At 43.5% G+C, this 18,128-nt stretch overlaps 2 protein-coding genes across 4 annotated transcripts in view; one reads left to right on the top strand and one right to left on the bottom strand.

Annotated features, from left to right (window-relative positions):
• The window catches only part of LOC109481677 (neurofilament heavy polypeptide-like), a 74,512-nt gene extending 57,216 nt beyond the window's left edge, over window positions 1-17,296 (bottom strand). For 2 of the 3 annotated variants that reach the window (XM_019784251.1, XM_019784254.1), the window contains exon 1: window positions 17,155-17,296. The gene's annotated coding sequence lies outside the window, so the exon portion shown is untranslated. The remainder of the gene's footprint in view (window positions 1-17,154) is intronic. The other variant, XM_019784258.1, reaches the window with a different exon arrangement.
• A 166-nt stretch (window positions 17,297-17,462) lies between these two features.
• Window positions 17,463-18,128, top strand: part of LOC109481647 (sorting and assembly machinery component 50 homolog B-like) — a 14,442-nt gene continuing 13,776 nt past the window's right edge. Inside the window, exon 1 of the mRNA XM_019784225.1 lies at window positions 17,463-17,646. Coding sequence (XP_019639784.1) covers window positions 17,626-17,646 — 21 coding nt within the window. The 5' untranslated portion in view covers window positions 17,463-17,625. The remainder of the gene's footprint in view (window positions 17,647-18,128) is intronic.

Genomic DNA, 18,128 nt, shown 5'->3' with positions numbered 1-18,128 from the left:
CCCCCCCCGACAGGTGTGAGGTACTAACACCCAGGGTACCTGTGAGGACAAGTCAGGGCAAAACACACTTCTGATAACATGAGGGCAAACTCCGGTCAGTTCTGTCAGGGTACAAATGAACTTTACCACCTACACATACAAACAAACATATTATGTACGTGCACACACACTCACATACACACACACATACACGCGCGCTATCTTGTACAACCCCCAAAACAATGAATGAATGAATGAATGAATGAATAAATGAATGCATGAATGAATGAATGAATGAATGAATGAATGAATGAATGAATGAATGAATGAATGAATGAATGAATGAATGAATGAATGAATGAATGAATGAATGGATGAATGAAGATCTTTTTGAAAATTATCTGTATAACAACCTTTATTGTACACTTTTGCCCCACTGGACTAAATACAGGTCACATGTTGGCAATCATATATATAAACGTGTATACTAGTATATAAACTTCCAGCATACTCTAGTACATTCAACTTCCTCTTGCTTCTTAGTAATTCTTAGTAAATATTATAGGAGGCTGTATGATTGGTTACAGTTGGTTATAATACTTCACTCTGGCTTCTCACTTATAAAAACACACATCCAAATGTGTCAGTGTGTCACACAGTTGACTGTATAATTTATTGATTTCCATTTACACATTACCCCCCCTCCCATTCATAGCCTCATTTACGGAATGGCGCAGTTATAACCTAATTACCATGGAAACCATCAGCTGACCCCGATGACTCAGAGTTGTTACGAGGATGTTGCACACCTTATATAGTTATATGTCAGTCTGAGTGGACAGTGCTCCTTGTGTGACTCACTAACTCATCATAGATAAACAGGCCAGATTGTAAATTCTATGACTCAATCTTTAATTACAGGGGGTTGGTTCAGAGAGGGGGGTGTTCAGAAGGGGTTTTCAGAGGAAGGGTGGTTTGAACTTAAGGGGGTCTAGTGCCTGGGTGTAAAAGTATGTCTGACAGTAGTCCCCTTGACTCACTAACTCATCATAGATAAACAGGCAAGATTGTAAATTCTATGACTCAATTCTTAATTACAGGGGGGTTGTGGGGGGTAAGAAGAAGGTTCAGGGGAGGTCTGAAGGGGGTTCCAGAGAGGGGGTGGTAAACTTAAGGGGGTCCAGTGGGTGGGTAGAAAAACTTGTACAAACCTATTAGTATTATAAATGTCTTATATACCTTAGGAGTATACAGTGAAAACAGGGGACTGAGAAAATCTAACAGGTGGTTGCTGGAAAGGGTTCTTTTAATTAAGTGCCAATGGGAAAAATTATCGAGCCGATAACACCAAAATATAACATCTTCTTTGTTGAGTAACTCAATAAGACACAAGCACAGCATTACTCTCCAAGCAGAGATAGCATTTTATGTGTTTTTATTGGGCTTTTTTTGGTGTCTGTATCTTTTTCTTCACCAGCCAAACTTTGGTGGTGTACTGGATACTGCACTGCCAATTGTGTGATTTGCTTTATGTTATGTTATATTTGTTTGTGACCCTGGGCCCTCTTGAAAATCAGCAATATTATGCTGTAGAGGCTACCCAGGTGTTTACAAGATGAAATAAATAAATAAATAAATAAATAAATTGTCTGACACTGTCTTGTAGCCACTGACAGATCTGCTTGAAGATTAGCGGAGCAAGAACTCAGCAGGCTTCTCCCAAACTCTCCCCAGTCCCTCCCTGACCAGGCTGTTATTTGTGGCAGTTCTGCAGCAGGGTGAAAGGAGAATTACACGCCGCTAGCCTCCTTCGCAGTCTTGTTGGGCGTGGGCGTAATTTTTTTTCTCTGAGCGACGCTAGTAATATGCCGCCGCGAGGGACGATTTGCTGCCGAGGGACTTTTGCCACGGAGAGAAGGTTTCCGCGCTCCAACAAGACTGCTTCCAATCGGCGAGTTAAAAGGACCTCGGATTAAGCCAGCCTTTCATAGAGGCTATTAACATGTTCGTGCAGGTCCAATTCACATGTTCGCGCAGGTCCAATTCACATGTCCGCGCAATGGTAATTCATAGATACGCATGACACGCGCTCGCCTTTGTCAACGGTTGGTTTATTAGCTTGCGTTACGTTATAGTCGAAGGTTCCAACAGAGAACATTGGTAATGTTACAACAAAGCCATTGGTGTGCATATTTAAGCGTCCCATGCAAACAAACCAAGACAATTTACAGTACTATTTTTGCTGGTGAAATGTGCAATTCTTTCTATTACGCAACTTGCTGCGGAGCGGTGTGTTACCCTCCCATGGTCAGTGAGATCAACCCGCCACCAAACAACATGGCGGCACAATGTCTACGGGATTTTGTTGAGTGGATAGGGCTCGGTTTTCGGGAATGGTTGGCGTTCTACCGACGGGTTGATCGGCGACCGCTGGAAAGTTACAAGTTTTGGCTCGTCGATCAACGGGGCGTGAACACCACCCTGCACTGGTGGCGTTTATTGTGGGAAGTTCACACATCCATGCCAAGCGCTCCTAAGGCCCGATTTAGACTAGAAACGCTTAAGGGGTTTTGGCCAGGGAAACGTTTCGGAACGGTTAACTGTTCCCGGTCTAAAGAGGAAAAAACGGTTTGTTATGGGTTTTCGCGGACCGTTTCCGAAAACCACCTCCATCGTGGTTTTCGACCGTTTCAGAACCCTTCAGCGGGGGGCCCGAAACGCTTTTTGCTAGGTCTAAAGTCAAAGGGTTTCTTGGAACGGTAAACCAGGTCACGTGTCATATGCTAATCACATGCTAATAAGCCCGCGTGCGTCCATTTTCTGGTAGATTCGCGCCATATTCGATTGTGTCCATTTTCGCCATTTTATATCATGTATTTCTCGAATTTTCGTCATCCTTTATGTCTGGGGGGATGGCAGAAGGCCAGGGGAGGGTCTGGACCCAAGAAGAGATCCGCTGCTTGATCAGCTTGTGGGCCGATCAAACTATACAATCCCGCTTGGAGACCTCACGTAATAGGGAGGGCATACAGATGCTTGTGGACGGGCTGGCGGCTGAGGGGTATCTACGCACCCCAAAGCAGGTTCGGGCGAAGTTCAAGGCCCTGAAACACAAGTATCATAAGGCCAAAGAGGCAAACCGTAGAAGCGGCTCGGGGAGGTCATCATAGGTCACTGTGGGTCAGAAACATCCTGCGCCACGGGCGGCCCGAAACGCTTCCGCCTCTGTGTCTAAAGACGAACCGTTTTCGTGGCGAAACGTTTCGTACCGTTTCGAAACGGTATACCGTTTCTAGTCTAAATCGGGCCTAAGTGTTTTTTGATAGCCCTTTTAACTCGCCGATTGGAAGCAGTCTTGTTGGAGCGCGGAAACCTTCTCTCCGTGGCAAAAGTCCCTCGGCAGCAAATCGTCCCTCGCGGCGGCATATTACTAGCGTCGCTCAGAGAAAAAATTACGCCCACGCCCAACAAGACTGCGAAGGAGGCTAACACGCCGCCATGTCTGCCGCGACCTCTCAGGAAAGGTCATCCATTAGTGCCACACACCAGCGGGATTCCCAGGGTTCCACAGGGCGGAATTCATGCGGAAATTTTAAACACAGCAGAGCCAGGCTGGTACATCACCGGAATGCGGGGCTCGAAATTCATTTTTGGGAATAGATGCACTGGTGCCCCAACCTAAAAAATTGGGTGCACAAAAAAAAAATTTTGAGGTGCACCATATACAATAAAAGAAGTAGAATGTTAGCAAAAACTACCGCAATTATGTTTAATTTCTAAAGAAAATTAACGTTACCAAAACAATGATTTTATAATTTTTCCGACACTTGAATGTTACGAATTTGCTGTATACAACTAACTGTACATTCAACGTCTTTACATAGACTTGTTAAGTGTTGATGAGAAACTAGAAGATCTGCCCCACTGCTGAGTAACTGTCACATGCCAGAGACTCAAACAAAACTGAAGTACCCTGAACATCAGCACAGGTCAGTCACTTTCCACCCGAGATGTGCAGAAGCAGACATTTCTACACAAACACAAAGGAAGAAGAATCCTGACTCTCCAACTCGAGAGACACAAACTGCACATCAACAACTACAAAAGACCCAACAGCCAAATTCTTCAGCACAAACACAGTGATGGGTGCTACCACCAATTCTCACGTGGGGTCGTGTGGCGTAATGACAGAGCATTCGGCTCGGAACCAAGAGGTCCGGGTTCGAATGCTGCCATGTCACCAATCTTGTGCCCCTGGAAAAGGCACTTTACATGACTTTCCTGGATAGAGGCCTGGCGAACCCCATCTCGTATTAGCCACAAAAAGGCATCAGAATCTTCAGCTAATTAAAGGCGGCCGCCTCAAAATGAAGGAAGAAAAGAAAAACGAGAAGTACCATGACTGACAATGGTTGCCATGGTAATATGCTGGGCAAATGACTGACAGATGGTTGGCAGGGCAAGGACCTCCTCCGTTGCTATGGCAACGAGGATTAGGAAGAAACAGTGAGAGACGTTAATTTCTTTTCATGAAAATACTCGCTTTGAACAAGGTCCTAGCTTAGAAGGAGGCAATCAGAGATGGTTAGCCTCCGTAGCAGGCTTATAGAACTGGGGGTTTGGTGGTCTTCGGCTGTTTTCTGATTAGCCTCCGTAGCAGGCTTATAGAACTGGGGGTTTGGTGGTCTTCGGCTGTTTTCTGATTAGCCTCCGTAGCAGGCTTATAGAACTGGGGGTTTGGTGGTCTTCGGCTGTTTTCTGATTAGCCTCCGTAGCAGGCTTATAGAACTGGGGGTTTGGTGGTCTTCAGCTGTTTTCTGATTAGCCTCCGTAGCAGGCTTATAGAACTGCGGGTTTGGTGGTCTTTGGCTGTTTTCTGATTAGCCCAGTTCTAAAAAAGGGGGGTAATTCAACCAGGCTGGCTATGTTGTCTATATGTAATCAGAAAATAGCACATAAAAGCTCCCCAAGACCATGAAGACCCCCCAAAACCCCCAGTTTTGGGCATGCTGTGGAGGCTAGAGATGGTAGACTTCCACTCTTTTACACAAAATCACAGAGACAGAGAGACAGACAAGCCGGCAAGCTGTTACGTACCCTGATGATAAAATCAAACCATAAAACAGTCCGTTATTGCCCGGCTACAACATTAGCGGACACGGTTACCATGGTTACTGCCCTGTTACCGTGGTAACGGCCCACCGGGGACCCTGCTCCGGCGACCTTCTCCCAAAGAATAAATACTGCAGGGCCTGCTACTTGGTTAGTTTTACCAGACTAACTCCTTTATACAGTTTGGCCACCTTGAGGTTCGACTGGCTGTGCAGAAGGGAAAGAAACAACCTTCCGCGACCAGACTCCCCTGGCCAATTTTACTATCCTTTTTGCCAAATTCTAGTCTACAATCTGTATTCCTGTAGAAAGGCCTGTTGGAGGCTAGTTACCAGTATTTATTACTTCGCTCTAGAGCTGAAGAGAATGTTAAATTTTTAACTTGCCTGTCTGTGTGTCTGCCTGCGTGTCTGCCTGTTTCTAAATTACCAATATAGCAGCAACAACTACTGAACACAAACTTTCATTGACATAAACACGCATCTCTCACAGTATCACCAAATATGGATATGTCTGCCTTATATGGACAGGCTGCAGAGGTCATTGACCTCCATGTGTGTGATGTCACACCCTGGTGTCAGCAGCAGGACAGATGTCACATGTCCATATAATCTTGCACCTTCCCTATAAATTATAATGTTGCACCTCCCCTATAATATTGCATGTCCCCTATAGATTAAAATGTAACACCTACTCAATAATGTTGCACCTCTCCTATAATGTAAGGTTTGAAGGAATGGATTCCTCAGTTTGGTATAAAAGATGCACCTGTGGTGTTTACAAGAAAAGATACCAATACAAAAAAAAGAAAGCCTGATAAAAAAAAGCCAAAAATAAGCCAAAACCCAAAGCTCTGCAGTAAGAAAACTGTCCCTGGACTTCTGATTTGAATAAATGAGTTTCATTTTCCTTGATTTCTTTTTCTATACAGTTTTGCTTTTTCTGAACATTTTGCAAGTTTTGCTCCAAAGAATCTAGTAGTACCATGTATATTATATTCTTTTAGATATACATTGTTTTTTTCGAAAAATCAAAGCATGAATACTCACAGATCTGTATTCACTACTTCCACCAGCGTGTTAATATTCAAACTGAGCTGCCGAACTGAAGCGACTCCAGAAGCACATACATGTATTGGATAATTTATCCTCACAAATCTGCTACAAAATCCCCCAGAGAAATCCCACATGTAAATCTCTCCCCCCAACTCCCACATGTAAATCTCTCCCCTGAACTCAAACACAGCTGGCCAGCGCGCTGTTTTAAGGCCATGCCAATTTAATTTGTTGTTTCTCGGATCGCCCGTGTCCATTTTTTTCTGATTAGCAAAAAAAAAAAATTTTTTTAAGGTTCTAAATCAACTGCAAAGTTTAACGAAAGACATATTTTGGCCCCAATGTTTGAAGAAAGTCCTTGTTTTTTAATTTTCTCAATGTAACAATGCAACTTTGTTTCATTAAAAGTTCAAAATCTATTGTTTTAATTATCAACCAGCCTGGTATGTTGACTTCATGGCTCCTATCATAACATTTCCAACTATCATGGGGTACCTTCGCCTGTTTTTGTTTGTTTTTTCGCGCTGTCGTTTCATATTTTTTCTGAAAAAATCCGAGAAGCAACAATTGAAATTGGTGTGGCCTAACCACCTGCATCATTTGCACAAAACCTGATCAGAAATTCAGATTTGGATAATGAAGAGAATGTCAGTTTCCCATGTGTGTGGTTGATTGTGGAAGTGGTAAGCTGAGCAAACAAGTCAGACAACAGACACATACGCCTGGCACGTGGGACATGTTTGCACAGAGCCCCCCTCCCCACTTACATGCTGATTCACAGTTTACACTGTGCAAACCTTCTAATATTACTTGCTAATTCGCAGCTTGTTCAGACTTGTCAAAATGTAGACTGGAATTACAATCAGGAAAAATTGCAGCAGGGACACCCTCAGCTAGCTTGAGGCCTGACACTACCTGTGCAGACAGTAACAGGGCACTGAATACTTTCAGGGGTCTCTCCAGAAATTCAGAAAATTGTTGATGAAAAATCAGCAAATTTTAGTAAGAGAACATCCTTAAAAAAATCCTAAATTTGAACATTTTGGGAGGGGTGCTAGGATTTTGGGGAGAGGGGGAGCACCCTTGCTTCATTGCTTGGGGAGAGCCCTGGACTTTTTTCTGGTATCCACAATCTTTTCTCAGAAAGCCGACTTGCCATTCCAAGTTAATATCTTTTTTTTTCTATTTTTCTTAAGAGATAAGATCACAGCAGCAGGTAACCTACAGCTCCATTTGTACAGCAGGTCTCTCCCCAAGCAATGAAGCAAGGGTGCTCCCCCTCTACCCAAATCCCTAGTACCCCTCCCAAAATGTTCAAAATTAGAGTATTTCCATGAAAATTCAAAGATTTTTCATCAACCGATTAGGTTCAGCACCTCTTCCCCTAAGAATTTCTGAGGAGACCCCTGTTTTTTTCATTTTTCTCAAGAGATAAGAGTTTAAGACCCCGCCAGCAGGTAACCTACAGAGCAGTTTTATTATGGTGCTGTGCTGAGCATACCTGTCCACCGATTAGGGAGCACCTCTATCCTGAGAATTTCTGAGGAGACCCCTGATTTTTTCTACTTCTCACAAGAGAAAACACCACACCAGCAGGTACTAGTAACCTACAACTCTATTGGTACAGTTTTATTTATCGTGTTGCGCCGAGCATACGTGTCCCCCGGGCTCGAGCACGTGATCGCGCCGTGCGTGGTCTGACGGAAAATTTACGACTACAGTACTCCCGCCTGCATAAATTTGTGCCCTATATACGCAGGTAGCAAGGCTCGAAATACTGTAATTCAGTTTATGTTGCACGGTAGCAAAAGTTCACGGTCGGAGAAAAATGGACATATTCACGGTGGCGACAGATGCAGTAAAAATGAAAGACCAGGAATTATTTGTTAACTGTAATGATAAGTTCACGGTACAGAAGTGACAGTGAAAACAGTGAACATAACAGTACAGTGAAAAATCAAGAATTATAGTATCCTACAGTATGCAATTTGGGCAATTTTTAAGATTTTTCACATAAATTCTGAACATTTTTGTATGAAGTTGCAACTACCCGGTATATCGTCAATACATAAGATTTAAACAATACTGAGCCTATTCCACTGCAATATTTTGACTGTTTCCATGTTTTATATGCAGGGCTGGAAATACTGGGTGCATGTGCACCTTAGTGCATCCAAAATTGAAGCTGTGCACCCATTTTTTGTGAGTGCACTGGTGCACCAAAATATTTTTGTATTTTTGTACATATTTAATGTATGATAGTAGGATATTCTTGGCATCTAAGTGTCAGAAAAATAATAAAATCTTGTTGTAGTACTTGTTTAAGATTTTGAAGTCAGCTCCCATTTTAGGTTCTATTAGGTTTAGATTCAATTAGGTTTTATTTTACATAGTGCACCCAAAAAATTTTCTGTGCACCTAATTTTTTAGGTTGGGTGCACCAGTGCACCTATTCCCCAAAATGAATTTCTAGTCCTGATATGTCACCATATGGGAGGAGGGACCTGGCTAATTGTGCAGGTCAGGTACCAAGGGAAATACCCAGCACAGAAAATTGTTGTTCAATTGTTCAGAAATAAGGTCATGTGAAATATCGCTTGCAGACACTGCGTAATCACAGAGACGGGAAAAGTGAGAGAAAGGGACTGATATTATGACAGAAACAAAGGTACTAACTTTAAAAGGTTGCATTAGATTGTCAACGACAACACATTTTCTAAAACAACGACCGACTCTCTTCATCTAGTAAAAGACACGAACAGTCTTTTGTACATCTCTGTTAATACTGATTTTTGAATGTTGCTGTGATAATCTTTTGTGCTTCATATTTTAACAATAATGATGCAGACATACATGTCTGTAAGATTTTATGCTAACTTCATCTATTTGTAATATTATTTATATAATAAGCGCATGTTGTAAATACTCGACATATTTCATTTGCTTCACTGTGACATGCCAGTTGATATTCAACAAATCTGAATCGGAAAGAAATGCCATGAAACGAACAAGTCATTTCAGACGGCCCATGACGTGTTTAATCCAGCACTCTGTGAAATCCCACCGCCCAGCAGAGCACGCGGTGACCCCTGACCTCCTCGGTAGTGCCTGCAGAACGCGATACGGCGCTCCTGACGCCAGACAACTCCGCGGATAAACCTACGCTCCCCGCTTTACATTCAGATGCTGTCCTTCGCCGTAACACAATTATCACAAACCTGGCTACTTTGTATTCTGATGCTGTCCTCTACTGGCACATATGCATGTAACCAGCGTTATCTCTCGTTCTGATGCCATCTTCCTGCTTCTACACAAAATTCTGTGAAGCTTCCGAAAAGTCCTCCTTTAAAGAAAGATTTCCCAAAACGGGAGATCAACAATTTCAGTTTACCTTCGTACATTGATGTACAGTATACACATTGATGATTGAGTTTCAGGGAATCAAAATTATCAGATACAGATACAACTTTTTCTGCAAGCCTACTGTATTTTATCAATCTTGTGCTCATGCTAGATTTCTATAGACTTAAAAATGTCTGAGACAAGGAAATAAACTGGTATGGACTATAATCAACATGATTGAAACACTGCTATATTATTCCCCCAACCTGCACTGTGCACTACTGTGCAGTCTGACTACCAACCATGATGTCATGTCATGCACAATTTGGTCTGTAAAACTCTCTTTAATATTCCGACGCTTTCTTCCCGCGATGCAGCTTCAAGCCTGCTTGGGCCTCAGCGTGCCGAGCCTTTAGTGCCATATGGTAGTTTTGCCTTGCCCAAGGTTTTTGGTAACGTGGTTCATATGGCAAAAACCAGGGCTATCTTAACCTTCAGTGTACTGATGCAGCCTTTTCTCTTATATGCTCTATAATATATGTTATACCCGTGGACAAAAAAACTTTGGATAAAGGTGATTGCTATGACCAGGTGGCCAGCTTGACAAGTTGGCTGTATGGGCAGGTTTGACTGCAGTACAGTAAAGGGACTGACCATATTGTAGATTTTGAAAAACCGTAATCTTTATAACTTGAGTTCCAAGGGACTAGCAGACAGAGCCTGAAACAGATAGTGCCACCCAGCCAGGGAGTGTATTACTATTGGTTTATTGATCTGCAGAGCGCTGTACACATGGCTACGTGGTGTACGTGCAATACCGTCATCCAAATCTGACAGCGATCAAAACATCCAGAAACGTTTAGGGATTATAGTTAAATATATATATCATATTGGCAATGTGACGAGCTAAAAGGAACTCAGTATTTTAAACTAATTACAAATTATGTGTACAAAAATGTACCTTTTAAATGTGTAACATTACATAGATATTTAGTAAAACATTCAGGTGCACAACTCCAATTCTGGTGTACAAAAGTGCGTCTAATATTGCTCCCTGGCAGCATTTCCAGCCCTGTCCATCACCATGGTAACAAGACATGCCCCACTGGGAAGCCGGCCAATAGCAGAGCAGCGTCACCATGGGTCAGGGTCAGGTCAAGTTCACTGGTCCCGGTAAAGGGTGCGGATTACAGATGGATTATGGGTCAAGTTCGCGACATTCCAGATCAGCTGTAATCCTCCCGCTTAGCGATGTTACACAACACTACTGCCTGCTTCACACCGCTTTACAGGGGTCAAGTTCAAGGCTTGACTTGGCTTCCAAGTCCACAGCCTGGTTCTACAGCATGTGTACACACTACAGTATGGGGCATTATGCTAACAAACAGTTACTCAAGCAACTGGATTGTGATTTGGGCATATCTTATTAGTAACATTCATCAACGTTCTACAGTAAACTATAACAGGGCCATACACCAAAAAACAGTGAGTTACTCAAGCAACTGGATTATGATCTAGCATATCTTATTACCTGGATGTCTAACAATGTACTACACTATGTACAGGGCCTTGTTCACTACTACCTTACCTACACTACACACTACAGGGTCTTGTTCACTACTACCTTACCTACACTACACACTACAGGGTCTTGTTCACTACTACCTTACCTACACACTACACACTACAGAGCCTTGTTCACTACTACCTTACCTACACACTACACACTACAGGGCCTTGTTCACTACTACCTTACCTACACTACACACTACAGGGTCTTGTTCACTACTACCTTACCTACACACTACAGGACCTTGTTCACTACTACCTTACCTACACACTACACACTACAGGGCCTTGTTCACTACTACCTTACCTAACAAAATAAATGTTGTGTTTCCTATTACAGTCCAGAAAAATTAAGGGTCGGTAGGTAGGGATTCCCTTTTTTTTTTTAGTCAAAGCCGGGACAATGAACGTATGATCTGTTTGTACTACACAGAAAATTGGGATTCACACACCCCCCCCCACTCCGGAGGAGAAGCTGTTGCATTTTGCCCTTCTGAATTGAAATTTGAAGCCTTCTCCTGGAACTTGAGTTGAAAATCTGACTAACTTAGAAGGCAGAAAAGTCAAGCCCAATAGAATATTAGAAATATAAAAATCCATGTCAATATAACAATGCAACTTGTCAGGGCAAAACTATAAAGATTTTTTTTCAATTTTTAATCTAAACAAAAATACATGAAAACACTGAAAAAATATCACTAGTATTAAAAATTCTAATCTTCATGTCTAAAATGAAATAAAACTAAAAAAAATTGGAAATTGAAAAACATATTTCTAAAAGGAAATTAAAAATAAAGTGCTTCCTAGAATTTCTAATTTAGCATTAAAAATAACACCATGATATTCAATAAATCAAAGTTAAAATTTGCACCTAGACAGAAACAGAAATAGGACAGGTTTTGCTACTGCAAACCTGTAATTCTACCCTAGCCATCTAGCGGTTTTGGTCAAAACTGCAGTGTTTTTGCCCAAGTCTCACGGAATCTCGCGAGATATCGGGAGATTTTAAGAAAACAACAGAAAACAAGATGGCCGACCTCGTGCCGAGCGCTACACATTTCTATGTTCAAGGCCACAAAAACGTGTCCAAAACTCGTAAAAATGGATTGAATACAAGGTCACAACAAAGAAAAAATGTTCTTCTCTCTATGTTTAATTTGTTGGAGCACTGATTCCTCATTTGAAGGGAAGATTTTCGTGAGTTTTTTTTCTTCCATGTTGCCGAATTTATACGAATGTACACAAAGCCCGGGCTCTCTCGCTCTGCCGCGAAACCGACCGCTAGCCGCTAGAAATTTTTGGTCGGCCCAAAAAAGGCTAGGGTCGGGGGGTTTTTCATAGGGTCGGTCGGGTAACCGGAAACACAACATTTTTTTTCCTAGGCCTTACCTACACTACACACTACAGGGCCTTGTTCACTACTACCTTACCTACACTACACACTACAGAGCCTTGTTCACTACTACCTTACCTACACTACACACTACAGGGCCTTGTTCACTACTACCTTACCTACACACTACACACTACAGGGCCTTGTTCACTACTACTTTACCTACACACTACACACTACAGGGCCTTGTTCACTACTACCTTATAATTACCTACACACTACAGGACCTTGTTCACTACTACCTTACCTACACTACACACTACAGGGCCTTGTTCACTACTACCTTACCTACACTACACACTACAGGGTCTTGTTCACTACTACCTTACCCACACACTACACGGCCTTGTTCACATACTACAGAATATACAGGACCTTGTTATGTTCACTACTACCTTACCTATGCAGTAGGTGTTATATAATAAAGTAGTACACACTACATTCAATTGGCATTTTCTGATAATTACTTTACCTACAGTACACACTACAGGGCCTTGTTTACTTTACCTACAGAGCCCACACCAGAGTGAGTTTGTTTGCACAAGCTCAGGGTTTGAGTAACAATAGTGCCAGTAACTTGATATCAGGCTGCCACGCCCAACTGTCAACCCAGTTGTTCTGTCCCAGCATGCACCTCTACAGGTAGAGCATGGCATTATGGGGCACACCAGGAGCATCATGGGAACACCCTTGTTAGGCTAGTGCTGTCCTGAGCACCTCAACTAAAAATTAGACATCTTAAATAGTAAATAGCAGCTTTTCTAATGACCAGTATGAAATACAGAACTAGACCAAGCCCTATTTGTGTAGTTGTTCCTCACTCTACCTTGTTGAAAAGCAGCCACATGACCGAACTTAAGCTATGGAGACTAAACTTTAGGCTTTGAATTGAGTTTAGTTTAGCTTGTCTGGAGGATTGATGTTCCTGACTTAGGGAGAAGAGGTTACCCGGTAGCCTCCACCAGGCCTTTCTACGGGAATAGGGATGGTAGAATAAGGCAAGAAGTAGCCAGGTAAAATTCGCCAAGGGAGTCAGTCTATGGAGGGTTGTGTCTTTCCCTCCCTGAACTCCAAGGCGGCCAAACTCCCCTGGCAAATATTCTCCTATATAATGTAGCCAGCATAGTAGTCTGGTAGAGACTGAGAAGAGATACTGTTCGTATAAGTGGTCCTTAGAACTTAAAAAGCTAGATAAATAAGTAAGGAGAACTCACGAACTACAAAAACAAGTGTCCTGGACCAGCCCAAGAGAGATTTACTCCTTGGAGCCCCTGACATCCCGGCCTTTGTCCTGTAACCTGGTTATACTGTGACGTTTCTCCCTGATTACTGCTCCGTGTATCGCTTACTTTGTCCCGGTTTAATCTCATTATGTCCCAGCATCGCCGTACAAACACACATTACCACCTGAAAAGCCAGAAATCTGCTGCCCATTATGCACGCCGCATAATGACACAAGCGGGGCAGAATAATTGTAGCTGATTCTCCAGTGCTCAAAATTAAAGGTGGTCCAGTGGCCACTGACCGCTGAAATTTAGGCTGGGACAACCAAAAAGACACTTTGGGACAATTTAGAAAAATAATCAACATCAGAATGTCAGCCCTTCTTTCGTTGATCAGGCACACGTCCCGGCGTTTGGATCTGGAAAAGTCCCTACGAATTACCTGTCTACTCTGTAATTATAGTGAACATAAGTAAAACAAGAAGCCATAGGTGACAATTCTCCGTGAAGTATTATATATTGCAACAAAAAGAAGTAGCCATTGGCGACAATTCTCTGTGAAGTGTGATAAATCGAACAAAGAAAAATTGTTTAAACGCGCGTCGGCTCAGTCATCTTAAGACGCAACAACCAATCAGAGATGCGAGATGCCTACACGTGACGCGGGAAGGGCGCGCGATGCCCGAAATATTTTTGCGTCAATATTCAGCGCCGTGATTCAAGAGATTAATACCCGGAAACAATTTTTTTCTTGTTTTGAACGCATTAACATGCATTTACGCTAATCTAGTATGATTCAGGGTTACTTTTTTTTTAACCTGCCATGGCCAGATTATCTAAAGATGTGTGTATTGTGTGTACAGAAAGAGAAATGTACATCAGGTCCGATCATCCGATTTTCACGTTTCGGTTTTTTGGACTCGGTTCATGAACGTATTTTGGTTTGGCTCCTGGAATGTGCAAAAAAATGACTCCCGGGACTGTCTACAGGGAACACTCGCACATTCGCGGTGTATCAGGACAGCGCGACTGGTCGTCATTAGCGCAGTAACAGTTGCATAAACGGACGAAACCATTTCAAAGAAATGGGGATGTTTCGAAAATAAGCATTTACTCCAATATCAAAACAGCTACGGTAAAAATAAAAAGACGTGCATCATCCCGGACATAATGCAACACCACATGCGAAATTACACAGAAATGCGACGTACGGAAGAATGCGTTTTGGCTGCGAACATCTTCCAAAAAACTTGGCATCTCTTAACCATGGGCAAAAACATCTGGAACCACTTATAAAAACCACCCCGTATCTGCATGAACTTTTTTGAACCCCACTGCTATTCCAAACAACGCGTTTTTCTGGACCATTCCAATTCGCCTCGTAATTGTAGGGGTGCGTCTGCGATATTACATTGACCGCGAAAGCAGCAACGGCAAAAATACACATTCGTGCATCAACACGGGCATGCCCGCAGACGGCGTATAAAATTGCGTGCCGATTACACAAAGAGAACCCAGTGTTTTGACTGCGAACATGAAAAATCAGCCGATTACAACACTCCGTCCGGAGGTCCTGACCTCCTTCACGGAGTAATAAAGTTGACTTCAAATTGAAGTCATACAATACTTCCCCAAAAAAAAACAGATTGAGACACGGTTCATCCTCACTTCGGGACAAGTGAAATTTATTTTTGGGACAGTGCTGGGACAATAGGAAAAAAGTTAATTTCAAGGCTTGCTCTCTCTGCGAATGTGACAACCCTGATTCTGGTTGTGATGTCAGGAAATCGTGTTATCTGGCAGGAGAAACAGCCGTAAATTAGATTGTCCCAGCCGGTGGGAGAATGGGGTCAACTTGGGGGACTGATGGGCACGATTCAACAGAGACCTGATAAGACAAAAATGCAAATAACAGAGACGACAATCAGGCTGAAAAGTCCCAAACTTTACACACTACAGCTGCCTGCTTCAGCCCTGCCTACCGTCCTGGGCAGTCTTTACTCTGATCAGAATTAAGATAAAAACTACAGACAGAATTAAAGTAATCTGCAGCCTTTTAAAGGATGTCATTTTTGACAAACATCCGATAATAACAAAAGGTGGTAAAACCTCTTGCCAGTTGCCCTGCCAAAAATCAAACTATTTATCTCTTGAGTCTTCTAAAGGAGCTTTGGAATTTTTTGTTCAGATGAAAAGTAGGAAGAATATTAAGACTTTTAAGCCAGAATTAATACATGTTATCTACATCTCAATCAAGGAAGCTATTTTTGAAAAACATGCGGAAATAATGGGTCAGAAAAACCTCCAGTCCTGGCCCAAAAAAGACCCATTTGTTTCCTATCTCCCCCCATATGGCCTGTGCTTTTATTTCAGATGAAGATCAAGATGCCATACATAATCTCCCGAGATTATGATTAGATAACAACTGGATTAACTCTGCATTTTAAACCGTCGGTGTAATCTCTAAATCAACAGCATTTTGGCACAAAATTGCTAAAATATCTTCTCTGTAATATAAGGTTGAGAAAAACAGTAAAAACCGATCAGAAACTGCAGGTAAGCTAAGCTGTGTTGGGTTAGAAGCGGTGCCTGCATAGCGCATGAGGCTACGTGCGAATTTCCATGCAAAAACCTGCCCATTGTAATTCTGCAATCAGTGCTGCATAATGCATGATAATGCCAGAGCGCGCCGGGCGGCCGGCAGCTAGCTTGTTTTCCAACCCAAACCCGCCGATTTTTCCCTTTGTTCCCGTGTTTTCCAGCGCCAAACGGGCTACACTGACCGTCTCTGTCCGTCTGTTTGTGAGATTTTTCTTATTTTCAGCCCGTTTAGCGCCCAGACGGACGGGTTGGCGGATCTTACATGCGCGTTTCCAACATGACAGTCTGCTTGATGATGTATTCTCCCGTCTAGACATCCGCACAGACACGAAAATATCCGCCCCACCTTGCTCGATCCACTTTTCACCATAATTTTTTTCTTTCCGCGGCGCTAAAATCGGCTTTGTCGCTCCATATGGGACGGGATTGGCTGAAAACACGTTTTTTTGTGCGGAATTTTCGTCCCGCCCAGCCTAAATCGGCAGACATCCATAAATTACCGGTCCGAGGAGGCCGTTTTGGCCGTGCCCGTGCCTCGCACAGCGGCCCTCCCCGGGCGCTTTCCTACCCTCCCCGCCCGCAAACATCGCAAACAACCCCGGCAAAACCTTGAGCAGACGCCGAGGAATGAAAATAAGACGCAGATTTAGTGAAGATATGGCTGGTTTTCGCAGACTGTGCGGAAAACAAGGCGGCGTCGGCCCGGCCGGGGAGCTACCAGGCGGTGTAACGGTCCGACATCACCCATCCATCTCCCCCCACGCGCGCTCTCTCTCTCACCAAAATCCCGCCGTTTTCTCACAAACTCTGCACGGGAAAACGCAGAAAAACATCGGCCGTGTTACCAGCCGTGAGCTTAGCTAGGAATCTGGCTGCTTACCTGGAGAAAGTGAGGCAGTTTTCCGGAGTAACGGGCAGCTCCGTGCTAGGCTGGATTCCGCTATGCGAGCTGCATACCAAAATCTGACCTTTCACCCCGCGGGTTTACGACAGTTTGACGACTTGCGGCAGCTCTTCCGACCGAGAGCTCTGTAATTTACGACAGTGATGAAAATAATGTAAGGTCGATGAAACAACAAAATACTCCGATATTATTTCCAACCAATAAAACCTTAAAATAAATTACTTAAAACGCTTCAAATGCATCCAACACTATTAAAATACCAGGCTCAAAACGCCTTTCCAGTCCTTAGAAGCGAATCTTACGACAGTGCCGTAAACTGTGACATCCATCATGGCGGACGTCCGGGCGGACTGAGGTCATTTGCCGATCCCGGGTTTTTGGTTCCGTGATTTTGTGGAAACGGGGCGAGATTTGAACCTGGCAACGGTTGGGAGATAAAACGGAGATATGGGGACTGTACATGCGAAGGTTGGTGCTGTGATTCCCGCTTTAGTTAGCCCGAAATGTGGGTTAGAAGACGGGAGGTTGGCTCTGATCTCTTGCCGCTTTTGTGATGGGTGTACGTTCGGCGCCGGTCGGTCCCCTGGGTCGCTCTTTCCGCGCTAAATTATTCATGCATCAGGAACAGCGGCATGAGATCACTTCCTACACACGTCAGTGTACAGCCGGAGGGGGTTAGGGGACAGTCGCTGGGAGGGGGAGGGGGTTAGGGGAGAGTGGTCGGTCCCCCGGGTCTCCTCTTCCGTGCTAAATTATTTATCAGGAACAGCGGCATGAGATCACTTCCTGCACACGTCACTGTACAGCCGGGAGGGGGTTAGGGGTGAGTGGTCGGTCCCCTGTGGCTCCTCTTCCGTGCTGAATTATTAATCAGGGGAACAGCGGCATGAGATCACTTCCTGCACACATCACTGTACAGCCGGGAGGGGGAGGGGGTTAGGGTAGAGTGG

Source organism: Branchiostoma belcheri, unplaced genomic scaffold (genome assembly GCF_001625305.1).
Source record: "Branchiostoma belcheri isolate BF01 breed outbred unplaced genomic scaffold, Haploidv18h27 scaffold57, whole genome shotgun sequence".
NCBI classification, from domain to species: domain Eukaryota; kingdom Metazoa; phylum Chordata; class Leptocardii; order Amphioxiformes; family Branchiostomatidae; genus Branchiostoma; species Branchiostoma belcheri.
Note: the sequence above shows the minus strand (reverse complement) of the source record. Positions and strands in the feature narration are given on the sequence as shown.